General features: G+C 28.8%; 2 protein-coding genes across 4 annotated transcripts; one reads left to right on the forward strand and one right to left on the reverse strand.

The window, feature by feature from the left end:
- The first annotated feature begins 550 nt into the window (after nucleotides 1-550).
- Nucleotides 551-9893, forward strand: LOC118445794 (band 7 protein AGAP004871). Of its 3 annotated transcripts, XM_035875720.2 has the most exons (10): nucleotides 551-729; nucleotides 1897-2023; nucleotides 6165-6274; nucleotides 6839-6911; nucleotides 7098-7180; nucleotides 7266-7469; nucleotides 8187-8242; nucleotides 8325-8403; nucleotides 8473-8574; nucleotides 8646-9893. In XM_035875720.2, exons 2-10 carry the CDS (start codon nucleotides 1942-1944, stop codon nucleotides 8742-8744), a joined length of 888 nt encoding a protein of 295 aa, XP_035731613.1. In that variant the 5' UTR covers nucleotides 551-729; nucleotides 1897-1941; the 3' UTR covers nucleotides 8745-9893. The 3 variants fall into 3 exon arrangements, with proteins under 3 accessions (XP_035731613.1, XP_035731622.1, XP_085514946.1); XM_085658820.1 differs by lacking the exons at nucleotides 551-729; nucleotides 1897-2023 and adding an exon at nucleotides 4712-4761; XM_035875729.2 differs by lacking the exons at nucleotides 551-729; nucleotides 6165-6274.
- Nucleotides 9894-10990: 1097 nt separating this feature from the next.
- LOC118445805 (uncharacterized) lies at nucleotides 10991-14434 on the reverse strand. The gene is made up of 7 exons (XM_035875743.2): nucleotides 14209-14434; nucleotides 13963-14115; nucleotides 13748-13883; nucleotides 13337-13464; nucleotides 12959-13249; nucleotides 11888-12133; nucleotides 10991-11776 (listed from the first exon to the last, which is right to left on the reverse strand). Exons 1-7 carry the CDS (start codon nucleotides 14432-14434, stop codon nucleotides 11655-11657), a joined length of 1302 nt encoding a protein of 433 aa, XP_035731636.2. The 3' UTR covers nucleotides 10991-11654.
- Nucleotides 14435-15281: the final 847 nt, after the last annotated feature.

Below are 15281 nucleotides of genomic sequence, written 5' to 3' on the forward strand. Positions count from 1 at the left end.
TATTGACCCTGTTATTAATCCTTGAACCTTTTACATATGCTTTACGTGTAAAAAAGTCAAGCTCGATGGAACACGTGTTTTTATTCTCACATGTAACATTTAGGAGCTGTTCACATATCTATAGCAGTCATAGTTATAGCAGATAAACGATATTTAAAATATACTTCATTTAAAAACTTCAAACTAATGTCGACCTTCAAATAATATTTAGAAAAGCACATATATATATACATATATATATATACATACATATATACACATATATATATATGTATATCAATACTTGTGTTTAATAAATAATTCTATATAATTAATTGTTATGAAATCGATCTCTCTTATTTGTTTCTTTATCTAATAGTTTATGTATTATTTTAAAATATTCTATGTAAAGAATGAATACATTTGTCTTAAATTATCCTTTAAAAAAGAATCTATCCGTTTGCTGATGAAACTAATGATCGCTTAGATAGTGACCTCTTATAACGAACAAAGCGTACTTTATTACTAAAGGAATGTTTTAATGCTTAAATGACAAGAGGTCAGCACCGTTTGAAAGTGGAAGAGTACCGGTACGTGCGGACGAACTGCGCGTGGCCGAGCGCGTAGCGTTAACCAATGTCTATTAGTTAGGGTGGCGGTTGTCTGATATAAGGACGTCTGAAGCCACGACGACGTTAACGTGGTTTGCCGTGCCTATTTTTTCATTTGTGTAAGAAGAAACGAAACAAGGTGATAAAAAATTTATATTATTTATGTGGAATTCCTTTTGTTTTCCATTTCTTTAACTATAATATTATCAGTGATCTCATACATTTCTTATATATTTTTTCTCCAATTATATTTTTTCGATGTTTTGTCTTACGAAATCGTATAAAATGATGTAAGCTTATCCTTTAAAAATTTAGGAATTTATCAAAAGAGAACTGTGATCATCATAATATTGAAACATTGTGATATATATATATATTTTTTTTTTCAACTACAATAACAATGTTCGTTTTAGTGGAATTACTCGATGGAAAATATTCATCCTGATGGAAAGAGCATTATCGTGTCAACGTGTTTTCCGTGTGATATTATCTCGATTAGATATTATCAGGATACTATATATGTATATATATGTATATATATGTATATATATATATATATATATATATATATATATATATATATATGTTTTGACCCTCGATTTATATTGTCGGGACGAAATAAGGAATAGAATAAAATTATACTTTGGAAGGATGAGCTGTACTTGTTTTTTTCTTTTTTTTTCGAGAAAAACTGGATATACGAGTGTTCTAAATAAATACAAAATTTTAATGGAGTTTTTTGATTAATCATTCTGATTAATCTATATAGATTCCATCGAAATAAATTATATTCATTATTAAGTTGACGGATTGTTATCGTGCCGTAATATCGTAGAATGTTATAGATATAAATTTAATATTTAATTAGCAATTTCATTTTTTTAACATACGATTACTAAATTACACGAAATAAAACAAAAGAAGTCTCATAAAATATTTTACAGCTCTTCGGGATAATAAGAATTATTTACTCGAGTGTATTAGTTCGAAAAGGAGACGTATTGTTTTTTTATGAATTCCGCAATCAGAAAAATAAAATTTTTTCTTTTATCTCATGTAGTTAAAAAAATTACGTACTAACAATAACATATAAAATCATCCTTTTTACTTTTGTATCTGTTTTTTTCTTTTCTTTTTTTTTCACCTTTAGACATCACCAACGTTAATATATTACACAATCAACATCGTAAAAAGTTTCTACATGCTAATAAAAATTCTATAAAAATTGTGACGCTTTTTTATATGTAATAAAAATTCCCTTTCTTTCGAGGAAACATCTCTATTAATTTAAATTTAACTATTTTAGGTGGCGAGGTTTGAATCTCGCGTTAATCCCATAGAATCTCTTCCTATGGCGACTATGAGTAATGCTAATGGATCCACAATTCAGATCAACACGCGTCCGGATGACATACGAAATCGTATTATCGGAGGTAAAATATTCTTTTCATTGAAAAAATAAATGGGTATGATTTAAAAGTAAGTTAGTCATTTTTCAATAAATAAACATTATTGAAAATTTATCGTGAAAATTAATAAAAAAATCGTGAGATAAACAATATTCTATAGGATTTTGTTAAAGCAGTATTAAGTGATATAAATATAAGAATTATACGATTAATATATTGCATGCCACGTCATTCATATATGTATGCTATTAATGTTTCTTGCGAGGACGTTTCATTTGTACATTCATATGTATGACGAATATATTGAGTTAAAAATATATATAACGCATTTCGCGCATTAATAATACTATGAGCATATAAATTTAAATTTTTTTAAAGTTGATGAAAATATAATTATGTTTGGTTTTAGTTAAATTAATATTTTAACTTGGTAAACATTAAAACCAATAATTTTGTAAAAAGTTATTTAATTTAAGTTTAATTAACTTATAAGAAAGTATTTTTACATTTAATTTAATACTTTATCATTATATTTAACTTATTTATATTTTAAATTTAAACATTTCAGATATATTTTGGGGAGAATCAATGCATTGGTTGCAAAAAGTATAAACCATTTTAGATTTGTTCCGTTCTACTTTACGTTCTGTTTAAGTTTAGTATATCATCGAACATATTTTATACGTAATTTTTTACCAGTTACATCGGTTCCTTGTAAAAACTTTGAAAATACTTTTTCGAGATCTTGCCAAATCATGTTGAATATTTAGCTGTTCCACCACAATATTTTCTCTAACAGCTTGAATATTAATTGTTTTCTTTGTAGCATATTAGTATATCACCCATTTGTCATTCTTAATTCAAGAATAAGTTTAACAGAGAGTTTCTTATATCATTTTACATTTTTTCTGAGAATTGTTGCATAGAAAGTCATTTGCTCTGATGAGTCTATATCAATCTTTATTATATACTAAAATTTCTGATCACTTCTTCAACATTTCTTTTTATATCTACATATTTCTGTGAACTGGTGACGTGACCTTTTCATCAATATCTCAGATATAGCTTGTCTTCTTTCTATGGCATAATCTTTTTTACGTTTTAGAATCAATTTCTATACTATATCATAATTTTACCTTTTAACTAAGCAGTATTATTAAACTGATACGAGCTTTACAATTAATAAATAAATCATAATGCGAATTTGGTATGAATGAATTATTGCTTAAGTGTAAGGAAGGTCATAATTTTTATTTTATCGTAGAAATCTTTAAGCAAAGCTACGTAGTTGTATAACTATTCGGAAAAAGTCACGGAGGCTTTTACGATATACTTTAGGAGCTATCGAAAATATATCGTAAAGGATTGAATTGGGTTGACATGAGAGTTAGAAACTTTGCCCTCGAAGGTTCTGAGATAAGGGCTGAAATATTTAACTCATATAACTCATTAACTCATATAAGACGAAGCCATGACGTATAAATTTGGGATTATGAAAAAAATTGTGTTCCCGTAGCGGACTGTTTTTTTTTTCTTTTTATTCATTTGAATTTTATAATTTGCAAGTTTAAAATTGAGCTGATTTTTTTTTTATTCTAATCGGAATAAAAAAATTACAATGTTGTTGAGACACCAATAAAAAAAGTGTCAGATTGTTTATCTAAAATCTTTATTTAAATATTAAATTATAATTTATTTGATGATAGAGTTGATTAGTTACTATTCTTTAGACGACAGAAATAAAGCATTAGACTTTTACTATAATAATAAGCGGTATTACCAATTCAAATTATTGTCCAAGTTAAACAACTTTGACAATTTCAATTTTTTTACGAAGACTTGACGCAACTCCGATGAAAATGTAAACATCAAAATGATATTTTCGTTGAATAGATTATCGTATAATAATAAACGATATTTCAGGCGGTAAAAGCAATGAAACGTAGAACCTTAAATAGTAAGCAGTAGTATAAGCGGACATTAGTCAGCCAACTATAGGTAAACTTGGTTCTTTAGCATTCACCTTGTATATATACATATCCACGATCCTCATCTTTGCGTTAGAAATATGGTTCAAGACTATATGTGGAAAGCAATCGATGAAGGCATTGTATTAATGTAGAAATCGAAAAATAAAAAATTACAACGAGTGATTGCAGCTCAAAAAGAAATTTGTTTTATCGAAAATCTGTCCGATAGGAAAAATAAAAAGGAACAGAAAATAAAACGTTGACGTGTGATGTTTTCATTGGGGGAAAAAAAGTGTGTGTGGGAGAATGGGGCTGGAAAAGTAGAGTGGACATTCATAGAATGAGAGAAAAGAGTAGGTCAGAGAGATAGGAGAAAAGATAGGATGCTAGTACGCGCATTTCGCGCATTTCGCGCATTTCGCGCATGCCACTATGGAGGAGAGAAAGATAGAGAGGACTTTCCGTATGAGTGGGCGGCTGAACACGGTCAGACTAGGGAGGAAATATCTCTAGGAAAGAGTGTGACATTTCAAATCTTGAATACTTTGCTGCCACGTAGCCTATTACAGATGTGGAAGTTTAATACATGGACAGAAAGAGAGAGGGAGAGATTGAGAGAGAGAGAGAAAGAGAAAGAGAGAGAGAGAGAGAGAATGAAAGAGAGAGGAAGAGGGAGGGAGGGAGGGAGAGAGAGAGGGCCGAGAGAAAGCGAGGGAACAAGGGAGCAATTCACTGACTCAGGTAAGCAGGTCACTGGGCACATCGGTAGTAACTATTTCATTATGACAGACGGTAAGCTTAAAAACGTACATTAAGAATAAAATAATTGAGAGGATTTTAATACGTAAAAGATCTTTGTAAGGCGTACTACAATGATTTTCGATTAAAACTAAATAGTTATATTTACTTAGGTGTGGTTTTCAATAAGATTTTCAGTTATAATTTGTTTATATTATTTTACTTTGAAAATTATTTTTGTTGAATTAATATACCCAATATATTCTAAAAAAAGGTGCCATTGACTTTGTAAACTCGTTTTTTATCATAAATAAAAGATGTAAATTTATTCAGTTCGGTATACGTAGCTTACTCGTAAAAGGACGCGCGTACGAATATATCGATCCGTAATTCTTATTCTTTCTTTTGTCGGTGTTATCGTTAACAAAATCGATCCTGTGTTTAAATGAATTATCGAACAAGAACGAGTTTGCGTATTTATTGGAGTGGTGAATTACGTTTCACGCCAATTCTGACCAAATTTTCTTTATTTTTTTTCTTACCTTTACTTGGAAAATATTAAGAAAGGAATTACGGAGGAACAAGAAAATAATCTAGGGAGATTATGAAAAATTATACGAGTCTTTCTTTATAATTACACGCAAGGGATTTACTCACGAAACCGTTTGCGTAGTTTTTAACTTTAATGCAATTTCTTTTTATATATATCCACATATATGTACCTCTGATATATGATACGCATATCGATGGACGCGAAAATACATGGTGAATATGTAGTCTCATTTACTGTCCGTTATCGATCTTGCACTACGAAGAAAATGGCAAATTTCTTTATATGTATCGTATTTCTATGAATAATTAAAAAAGAAAAACAAAAAAAAATGTAATAATAATTTCGCTAGAAAGAAAAATTATTTGTATTGATATTGTTGTTATTCAAAGATTATGTACAATATATTATAAGGGCAAGAGACTAAAAAGCTCTCCGAACACTTAAGAGGATGTTATTATAGGTTGGGTTATATAAACAGTCGTTAGTTAATAGCTAGGCTGAAAAACACTTTCGAGAAAGTACAAGAGTATGCTCTTTTAGAAAAGGGACTAACGAAAGAACCTATTCATACTATACCAACGAGAGAAGAGCAGTTCTTATATGACTCATAGAATCGAGCCAATTATACATCATTTCTTATCAGAACTTTTCTTTTGTAGGTTAACGAAATAATCGATTCTTTTTTTTTTGTTGGAAAATATTATCTGATTGTAACAATTTTATTTGTTCTACGTACATATAAATGCCCTAATTAATAGCTCAGTCTCGTTTTATGGATCGAACGTATATTCGATCATAATTGACGAACATGCATATTCGAAACAACTTATATTTAATTTTTCGATAATTATTAAACGATCCTGTATCGGACATATCGATAAAATTTTCGTTTTTATTGTTTTAGCGGAAGATTCCATACAAAGCGATTCAAAAACCTGCGGTAATATTTTAGTGGTATTATCTTGGATTTTGGTGATCATGACTATGCCATTCTCTCTCTTCGTTTGCTTTAAGGTAACAATTTTAAGAAGATCTATTCGGTTTTGCTTTCTCTTTTTTTACTTTTTTCTTTATTTTCTTGTTTCTTTTTTTTTCTTTTTTCTTTTAACGATCACTCTATAAATTATTATCACCCTCGTTGTATTATTATTAGAACTGACAATTGACCTCAAAGCATCGTCGAGATTCTATAAAAGATGCACAGAATTCCGTTAATAGTTAGTTCATAATTTCTTTGATAGATTTAGATAGCAGTAAAACGTTGATTATATATAATTTAAAAAGGACAATAAAGAAAAAAAATTGTTTCCGATGAACAATCTTTTAATAAATAAAATAATCGATTGTTGAAAACTGAACATGGAAACACGAAGACAGCTGAATGTCATATGAGTGTATTGCATCTTTTTGATTATAATGTTTTATGTTACAATAGAAGATAGTAATCATTTTTCTTTCCTTCTTTCTCGGAATATTATAAATATACTTACGTAAAATGTAGGACACAACAAATTTTAATAGTTTTGTTTTACGAATATTACAAATAAGAGCTAAAATATTTTTTTGTTATGTTAACAGGTAGTACAAGAATACGAAAGGGCGGTTATATTTCGATTAGGCCGTCTTCTATCTGGCGGTGCTAAAGGTCCTGGTAAGTTTCTCTTATAACATATATATATATATATATATATATATATATATATACACAGACATGTATGTATATGCAAAAAATAGAAATATATACCAGATATTAAAATTCAGAAAAAAGATTAGATATAAGATATATTATAATTAATAAAATGTCATCTCTTACCGATAAAAATCATATCTTTTAAAGGAATTTTCTTCATTCTACCATGCGTGGACAATTATGCTCGAGTCGATCTTCGTACGAGAACATATGATGTTCCACCGCAAGAGGTAATTCATTCGAATCTATATTTCTCGAATGGATTTAAATGGGTATAACAGATAATGAAAGAAAGACCAATCGATTATTTTACAGGTATTAACAAAGGATAGCGTTACCGTGTCCGTGGATGCAGTCGTTTATTATCGTGTTAATAATGCCACTATTTCTATTGCTAACGTTGAAAATGCACATCATAGTACGAGACTTCTTGCTCAAACGACGCTTCGAAATACTATGGGCACAAGGCCACTACATGAGATACTTAGCGAGCGTGAAACTATTTCTGGTAACATGCAGGTACGACTTAATATTCGATAATAATTCTTTAAAATTATTGGTTGAATCGGATCCAAGATTAGTCGAGTAAGAAATAGTTGATTATACTTAAGGCTTTTTGATTGACTTGGCAAAGATACTTTCATGAAATCGGAAAAGTATTTAGACAAAAAATTTGGGTTCAGAGTTAATTGTCAAATACAAACAAATATTAGCTACGAAAAATATGCAAATTATTATTCACTAGGTAATGAAAATTTCTTAGCATAATTGTCAGTAATAATGATAAATAAATTCTATACAGCAACTTGAAAGACTCCAATCAATGATTTTCTTTGAATTAACCAGTTATATCCACATTTAAACCTGACATTGAAAAAGATGCTGTTGTACTTTGATGGGAGTGTACTGAGAAAATTTAATTTGAATTGCTAGAGCCGAATGACATAATTACTGCTGATATTTATCGTCAACAATTTATATAAAGAGTTATATAAATTGTTATATAAAGAATCGCTGAAAAAATAACCGCTTTTAATCGTAAAAAGCAATTTAGCTGGATAGTTTTATCGTATCTCTCATATTCACTCGATTATATCATCGGATTATCATTTGTTTAAAAAAATTATTTACTTATGAAAAGTAGTACCTTTAATATATATTACTGTATATACATACGTAAATACATAAATATGTAAGACTATTTGTAAAAGGAAATTTTTTTAATATGTATTACAGATTTCCTTGGATGAAGCTACCGATACATGGGGCATAAAAGTCGAACGAGTCGAAATGTAAGAATCGAATGAAAATCATTAAATTCATCCTGTCATCTTTTTAATATTACAATTCTACATAAATAAATAAAATTTGTAGTAAAGACGTACGGCTACCTGTTCAATTGCAACGAGCTATGGCAGCAGAAGCAGAGGCAGCTCGTGAAGCTCGTGCAAAGGTAATAATTATATCTATTACAATTGGTACATTTAGATGAAAATGATCTAAATGGATATTTTGTTTTTAGGTAATCGCCGCCGAAGGTGAGCAAAAGGCAAGTAGGGCGTTAAGAGAAGCATCGGAGGTAATCGGAGATTCTCCGGCAGCATTGCAACTACGTTATCTTCAGGTAAGACAATTACATCATTTCGTTACTATTTTTGTAAGAGTATATACTTACTAATTAATTTTTTATCGCAGACCCTTAACACCATCTCGGCTGAAAAGAATTCGACGATCGTATTTCCATTGCCCATTGACATGCTTACGTACTTTATGAAAGCAAGAGAAATGTCTTAATTTTATGTATTATTCAAATGATATACATATATTCAATATGTACCAAAAAGTTGGTAAAGATTGGAAATTGTGAGAAGATCGATCAAGTATGTGGTGATCGTATCTCTTATGTGTGTACGTATTCGTTACGTTAACAAGACTTGAATCTGACCAAGAAGAGGAGAGTTGCTAATGGTAGACCAAATTTCAACGTTTATTATTAAATTAGACAGGCCATAAGATTAATGTTCTTGCTGAAACAAAGAACATTTCGCGGTATATATATATATAGAATTATCTATACCGAAACATTTAAAAAACATTCATCGATATTTTTGGATGATCTTATAATAACATCACTGCTCTATTTACAAACTAATATAAAGTATTTACGCAATACTTTGATAATACTTTAAATCAAAAATCGCATCATAAGCAAATAGAACATCGAAGAACATGAATTAGGGTGAGTATATAATATATTACATAGGTATATTCGACGTAGAATAAAGAAGGAAACAAAATTTAATATCTAGTTTTTAATACTGTAAGTTTACGTTTTCACGTAAATCATGATTAATTTGATAAAAAATATAAAAAAAGAATTTCACACTGCCAATCACAGTAATACGTACACGACCGTTCCATAATTCCATATTTCGATAAGAGAAAATTATTAATTTTGCAAAATATACAATTTTGCGAGATAATGGAATGACGAATCTTCGTAAAATTTACAAACTACAAACAAGAATACTGATTTATCTGATACGAACCTTAAGAATTTTAAGATTAGACAAGTATTTATATATTATATAATAGAACTTCTAATATACGAACTAATACAGATATCCAGATGTTCAGATGAAAGAATTGTCATGAAAAGACAAAGAAAAAAAAAAAGATAATTTATACTAAAATATAAGAAATTATCCATTTCTGTTTGGATTTTTATAATCGTCTAAATTACCTAAATCATTTATTACGTTTAACCTTATAAATATGTAATTTCTTCTTACCAATAAATCGAATTTTGATCGTGATAGAATAAAAGGAACACTACGTGGAATATATCTGCTTTGATAGTTCAAATAATGAAGGTTTTACCGTAAATCGCCTATTAATTTTTATGGCACTAAAATAATAGAACTGAAAAATTTATCTCAATGTCGAATCGTTTTTACAATGAAAGAGAAGATTGAACAGCAAAGCATAGAAGCGTCGTTTAAATATTTAATCCAAATATAACGGCCTGTAACGATAAATGGTTTAGCATCGGCAACTCTCTCTCTTTCTCTCTCTCTCTCTCTCTCTCTCTCTCTTTTTCTCTCTCTCTTTCTCTTTCTCTTTTTCTCTTCCTTTCCGGCAATTGCCTTACGTATGGTGCTTATTAAAGGTCTTTCTCTTGGTTAGAAGTTTAAATAATAATTAATAAGTTTGAATGTTTGTACTTGAACGATTTTTACTCAAATTTTTACTAAGACTCTTACGATCGGCTAAACAAAAATTTTAAAATATTTTATATTACGATCAGATGTGTCAAACTTTTGATATTCAACAAATCGTACCATCATGATTTGTCATTTAAAATTTAAAAACAATTGACACTGATATGATGTTACAAGAAATATAAGTACATTTCTATTTTAATAATAACTCATTCAGTAAAGACTGTCGATCGTATTAATTTTCATCTCACTTTCTTATTTTTATTCAATTCACGATTGTGATATGAAAGATATGTTAATTAGCAATTTAAATTACTCCTCACAGTCAATTAAAATGGTACATGCCTAAATTTTGTAATTTCCATAACAGTTATTTTGAATCTCTTTTGTGAAAAAGAGATTCTTCAATCAAGAAAATTACGAAGTATCCAACCTATTGATCTTCACATTCTTGCATTATTTATTTTCAATTTATTTATTTCCGATGACTGTCTTTATTTTATAGGAAATGTTACGATTTATAAAGAATATTATAATGAAATTAATGTCATGATCGCACTTGCTCGCACATACTTCTAATAGTTTTGATTTACTTTCTTAAGATTTGCGATTTGTTTTTTTTATGTTATTGAAATTTTCGATCTTTTAGTATTAAAAAATAAATCTACCTAATATATATACTATACATATATACAATATACATACACGAGGGTATTTATGCATTTTTTTATTGACGAATTTTAACTTTGACGAAAAGAAAAACTTTGAAATTATCTAAATTAATTAATTTTCATAATAATTATTAAATTTTGATGGAACAGAAGACGAGACGAGATTACTGCAAGATCATTAATACATAAACAATCTAAAATGACGCTTTAATTGACTGCTAGGAAAATTTATTTATTTTTAAATACACTAAGTACATTAATAAGGAGAGAACGACACGAATTGTATTATCTGATATTAAGCTAAAACTAATTCTCTATTTCTTGTTAACATTGTTTATGAAATATTAATGTTTAATCTATGGTATTTTATGTATATATATATATATATATATATATATGTATTTATGATATATATATCGACGTGTTATTGTGTGAAAATATATCTAAAGAGTGCACTACTGTCGTATGTTACACATGTATTTATGATTGAATCGCATGATTGGCTCGTTAAATGTCTGATTGATTTTTTCTTTAGGTGATAGGTATTATTGAAAAATCAAAAGTGTACGCGTAATCAAATAAAAATTAATGTTTGAAAATGTACAAGCGTAATTCGAACAAGTGTTTATTATGTATACTTGCAGAAGAAGATACAATACTCGCGAGATCCTATTTTTTAATTGGATTAACATCGTCCTAATATTAAATAAGAAAACATGTAAAACAGTTGGAAAGATCTTTAAATAAAATATGGGCTCGTAAGATTTGAATAACGATTTCTTCATCTGCCATTCGAATGTTTACGCAATGTCTCACCTCAACTTTGTTGTGCACGGTTGTTGAATATAATTTAAACAAAAACCTCTATTTCCAACATCGTTAGGTGCTTCGATCGCATCCGTATGAAAGATTAATCTGAAAGGCTTGACAGTACCTGAAATAAAATGCATAAATATTTTTATTTGGTTATTGTACATGCATAAAATAGAAACAAAAATTTTTTTTTCGTTAAAAAGAAAATGCCATGCAAACGATGAATACTTACTAATGACCGAAGATGAGTTTAGGTTTTGATTATCGGCATTAAAGGTACCGCCACATAATCGATCTATACAGGTAGTAGACATCGAAGGAGATTTGCCTGCGTTAATTGCGCAAGGAATCATCAGCCAATCTGTTTGACACATGGCTCCTGTCATGGAGGCTATCTGTGTTCCTTGAGTATTACCCGTTAAAGTGAATGCATTATTACGAGACATTTGCCCTGTGCCACTATTAGATACCATCGTAGCTGTAATATTTATATTTTATCGAAGATATATATATATATGTGTGTATATAAGGGTAGGCAAAACTAATATTTTAATAACTCTTAAATTATGCTTTCTATGAAAAATTGTTTCATGCCAATATTACATAATTTCCTATTAAGATTATTTATGACAAACACTGTCTATTATGTCTTACTGAAATCTTTGATGACATACAAACTTTAATTTAAAGTTAAGCAAAACAAGTTTTTAAAGAACTAAATAGAATATTTAGTTAAGTATTAAATAAGCCCAATAAAATTTAATATATTTTACATATATAGAATTTTCACGTTAACTCAAATTTCGAATTAAAAAATAAGATATTCCATGTAAAGAAACAGGATTGATATACAAATTTGTATAAAATAATTTTTCATGGAATGTATAATTTAAATGAAGTTATGCAATATGTATGTAATTTTGTTTAAGGAACGAACTAAAAACGAAGAAATTTAAAAGGTCAAGAGGTTCTATTCTTTATTGTTCATTTTCATCATATGAACTTTCTAACATAAAGTTTTTATTTTATAACGTATAAAATATAATCACCTGATTTTTAATCTTTCAAAAATAATCATTTCATATATAAACAAATGCATCATCCAAATGATTATTTCCTTTGTGGCTTTTAAAGAGCAAAAATTTATCAAACATTTACGAAATATTATATTTCGTTAGTAATAAATTCATATTACAACGTTTGATGGCAAAAATGACGAAAATAAAAAATTTATTACTTTTTTAAATCTCTTCGTAACTTTTAGGTTACCTTATTGTAGATTTTTTTTTTCTTTTTGTCGTACCTTCGTCCGAACATGCCATATATTGAATACCACAAAAGTTTTTTTCCATTCTGATGCATATACTGTAATCCTGATTGGACAATTGCAAGCCGGCCGAGGAATCAAAATTGAATGATTTTATTTGTCCTGATACACCGGTAAAATATTGCAAACATCCTTCTTCTGCTCTATAAATTGTATTACAGCGAATCTGTGAGATTCGAACTTTCCAGGATCGTGGAAAGGAACTTCCGCTCGTGACGAATGTCAATGCAATGGGATTAGTTTGCCCTATACCAGCGTCGATGTACACTGTGAAAAGACGAAGAAAACGTGTGCTCGATCAACGAAGAATTTCCATTTATTCGATACTTGTATTAAAATAAAAATCTAACTTACTGTGGTTGTCATTATTAGTTCCACAAATAGTTGGTACTGGATTACCTCCAGAAACAATAAATTGATCATAAGTGCATAGATTGTTGATCGTCTCGGGCCCTCTTATCGTAAACTGTACAAAATCCAATCTACAAACAGTTAAAAATCATATTGAATTATATATAAATAAAAATATATTCTCGCTTAAGTTATTTAAAATTAAATAAATTTTTAAAGGCCGAACATGAAATTCAAATATAAAGAAACTGATATATCATATGTCAATAATTTAAAAAAAGAATCGTATTTCTTTGTTCAGTCTAAGAAAAGGTATTTAATTTTAGATAGAGCGCGAATACTTTTTTTACCCACTGTACGTATATCAGATACATATATAAATCTGAAAATGATCAAAGAGTACTTCTTTTTCACCTAAATTGGCATACATCCGGATGTAACTTCAAAAGCGTAAGCTGACAGGAATCCGTACCATCAAACGTCGATGGATAATTAGGATTAACGAAATAAGTATTATTATCGTTGATCATTTGTCCGCACGAGACCATGACTAAACGGTAAAGATAATATCAATTTTTGGAAAATAAATAATTTAAAAATGTCATTTTATTATAATATATATTTCTTACCGATACAACAGACGCCATAACCATTCGCGCAAACTCCACTGGATATACCACCTCGTTGCGAACATTCCGTTGATGATATGCAAGTACCATTTTCACCATTCAATCCACCACAGGCATTATTTTCAAATCTTACGACGGTGAACAGTGGAAAAACTGAAGATAAGTTATCAAAATGTTTTATCATTACTTTCTTTTATTTTTTCGTTCGTCAATGATCAAATGGTCGCACGATAAACGCGAACTTACGTCGTTTTTCTCTTTTATTTTGTGTCAATCTAATATTTTGAAGAGCTGACATTTGAAGCATGTGCTTTTCGGGATCGTTAGATTCTTGGGATCGATTTTCATTCGTTTGCCACAAACGTCTTCGTTCTGGTAATTTTTGCATTTTCCATATGCTCCAAGCATCGATTTCAATGCTTATTATAATAAAATTAATTATAAGTATAATTAAGTATCGTTTGTCGAACATCTCTACGATTAAAATATATATCGAATTTATATTTTTTATTTAGATAATGCTTCCTTTAAATTGTGAACATTTAAAACGTTACTCCGACGTTACAGATATTACACTAAAGACTTGAGTTACAAAAACGCGAAATTAAATATATTTGAGGAGATGATTTACACGGTCTGCATACCGAGTTACAAACCGATTCTCGCGATTACTAGGGAAAGTCAAGTAATTTAATTGAAAATAAAAGTGTGAGTAACTTTATGTATTGTGCTTATTCCTTGAAGCATGATAATCGTCGCTTTCTTAACTCATAAGTTATAATCGTTGAAATTAAATAGAACATTGTACTTTCCATTCAGAGTATTCTATACAAAGACAATCACTTTTTCGAATACTTTCATTACTCCATTTTCATTTTTCATGCATATGTCATAGACATTCTAACATTTATCAAAGAAAATTCAATAGTTCCCAATTGCAAAAAAAGTAAATTGTTTGTATTCCGCCATAATTAGAGTTATTTTTGAAAATGTATATCTCCTTAATTATACGCGATAAAGATTTCGTTCTTACGAGAGACATTAATTAAAAAGAATTAGATATTTATAAAAGAAAATACATAAAAAGTTTTATATTTGCGATTAAATTACTACAATAGACAAATGTTCCAAACAATACTTTTAAAACAAATCGAAATAGTTCATTTTTAATCTCAATTATTCGAAGCAAAAGTAATTAAAGACGAAATATAAAACTGAAAGAACCTTATTTTACAAAAAATACAATAAACAAACGAACAAAAAGCGAACAAAAAAGAAAAAAACAAAGAAAAAAACAAAAAAAATATGACATTATTCTA

The sequence above is a fragment of the Vespa mandarinia genome, chromosome 8 (assembly GCF_050613455.1).
Source record: "Vespa mandarinia isolate Hongniang chromosome 8, ASM5061345v1, whole genome shotgun sequence".
Taxonomy (NCBI): domain Eukaryota; kingdom Metazoa; phylum Arthropoda; class Insecta; order Hymenoptera; family Vespidae; genus Vespa; species Vespa mandarinia.

Coding starts and splice junctions, on each gene's coding strand:
- LOC118445794 (XM_035875720.2), top strand. CDS start 1,942: ATGGCGACTATGAGTAATGCTAATGGATCCACAATTCAGATCAACACG. Junction 7,181..7,265: donor ATGATGTTCCACCGCAAGAG/GTAATTCATTCG, acceptor ATTATTTTACAG/GTATTAACAAAGGATAGCGT. Junction 8,243..8,324: donor AAAGTCGAACGAGTCGAAAT/GTAAGAATCGAA, acceptor TAAAATTTGTAG/TAAAGACGTACGGCTACCTG.
- LOC118445805 (XM_035875743.2), bottom strand. CDS start 14,434: ATGTTCGACAAACGATACTTAATTATACTTATAATTAATTTTATTATA. Junction 13,465..13,747: donor CCGGATGTATGCCAATTTAG/GTGAAAAAGAAG, acceptor AACTGTTTGTAG/ATTGGATTTTGTACAGTTTA. Junction 12,134..12,958: donor TATGGCATGTTCGGACGAAG/GTACGACAAAAA, acceptor TAAATATTACAG/CTACGATGGTATCTAATAGT.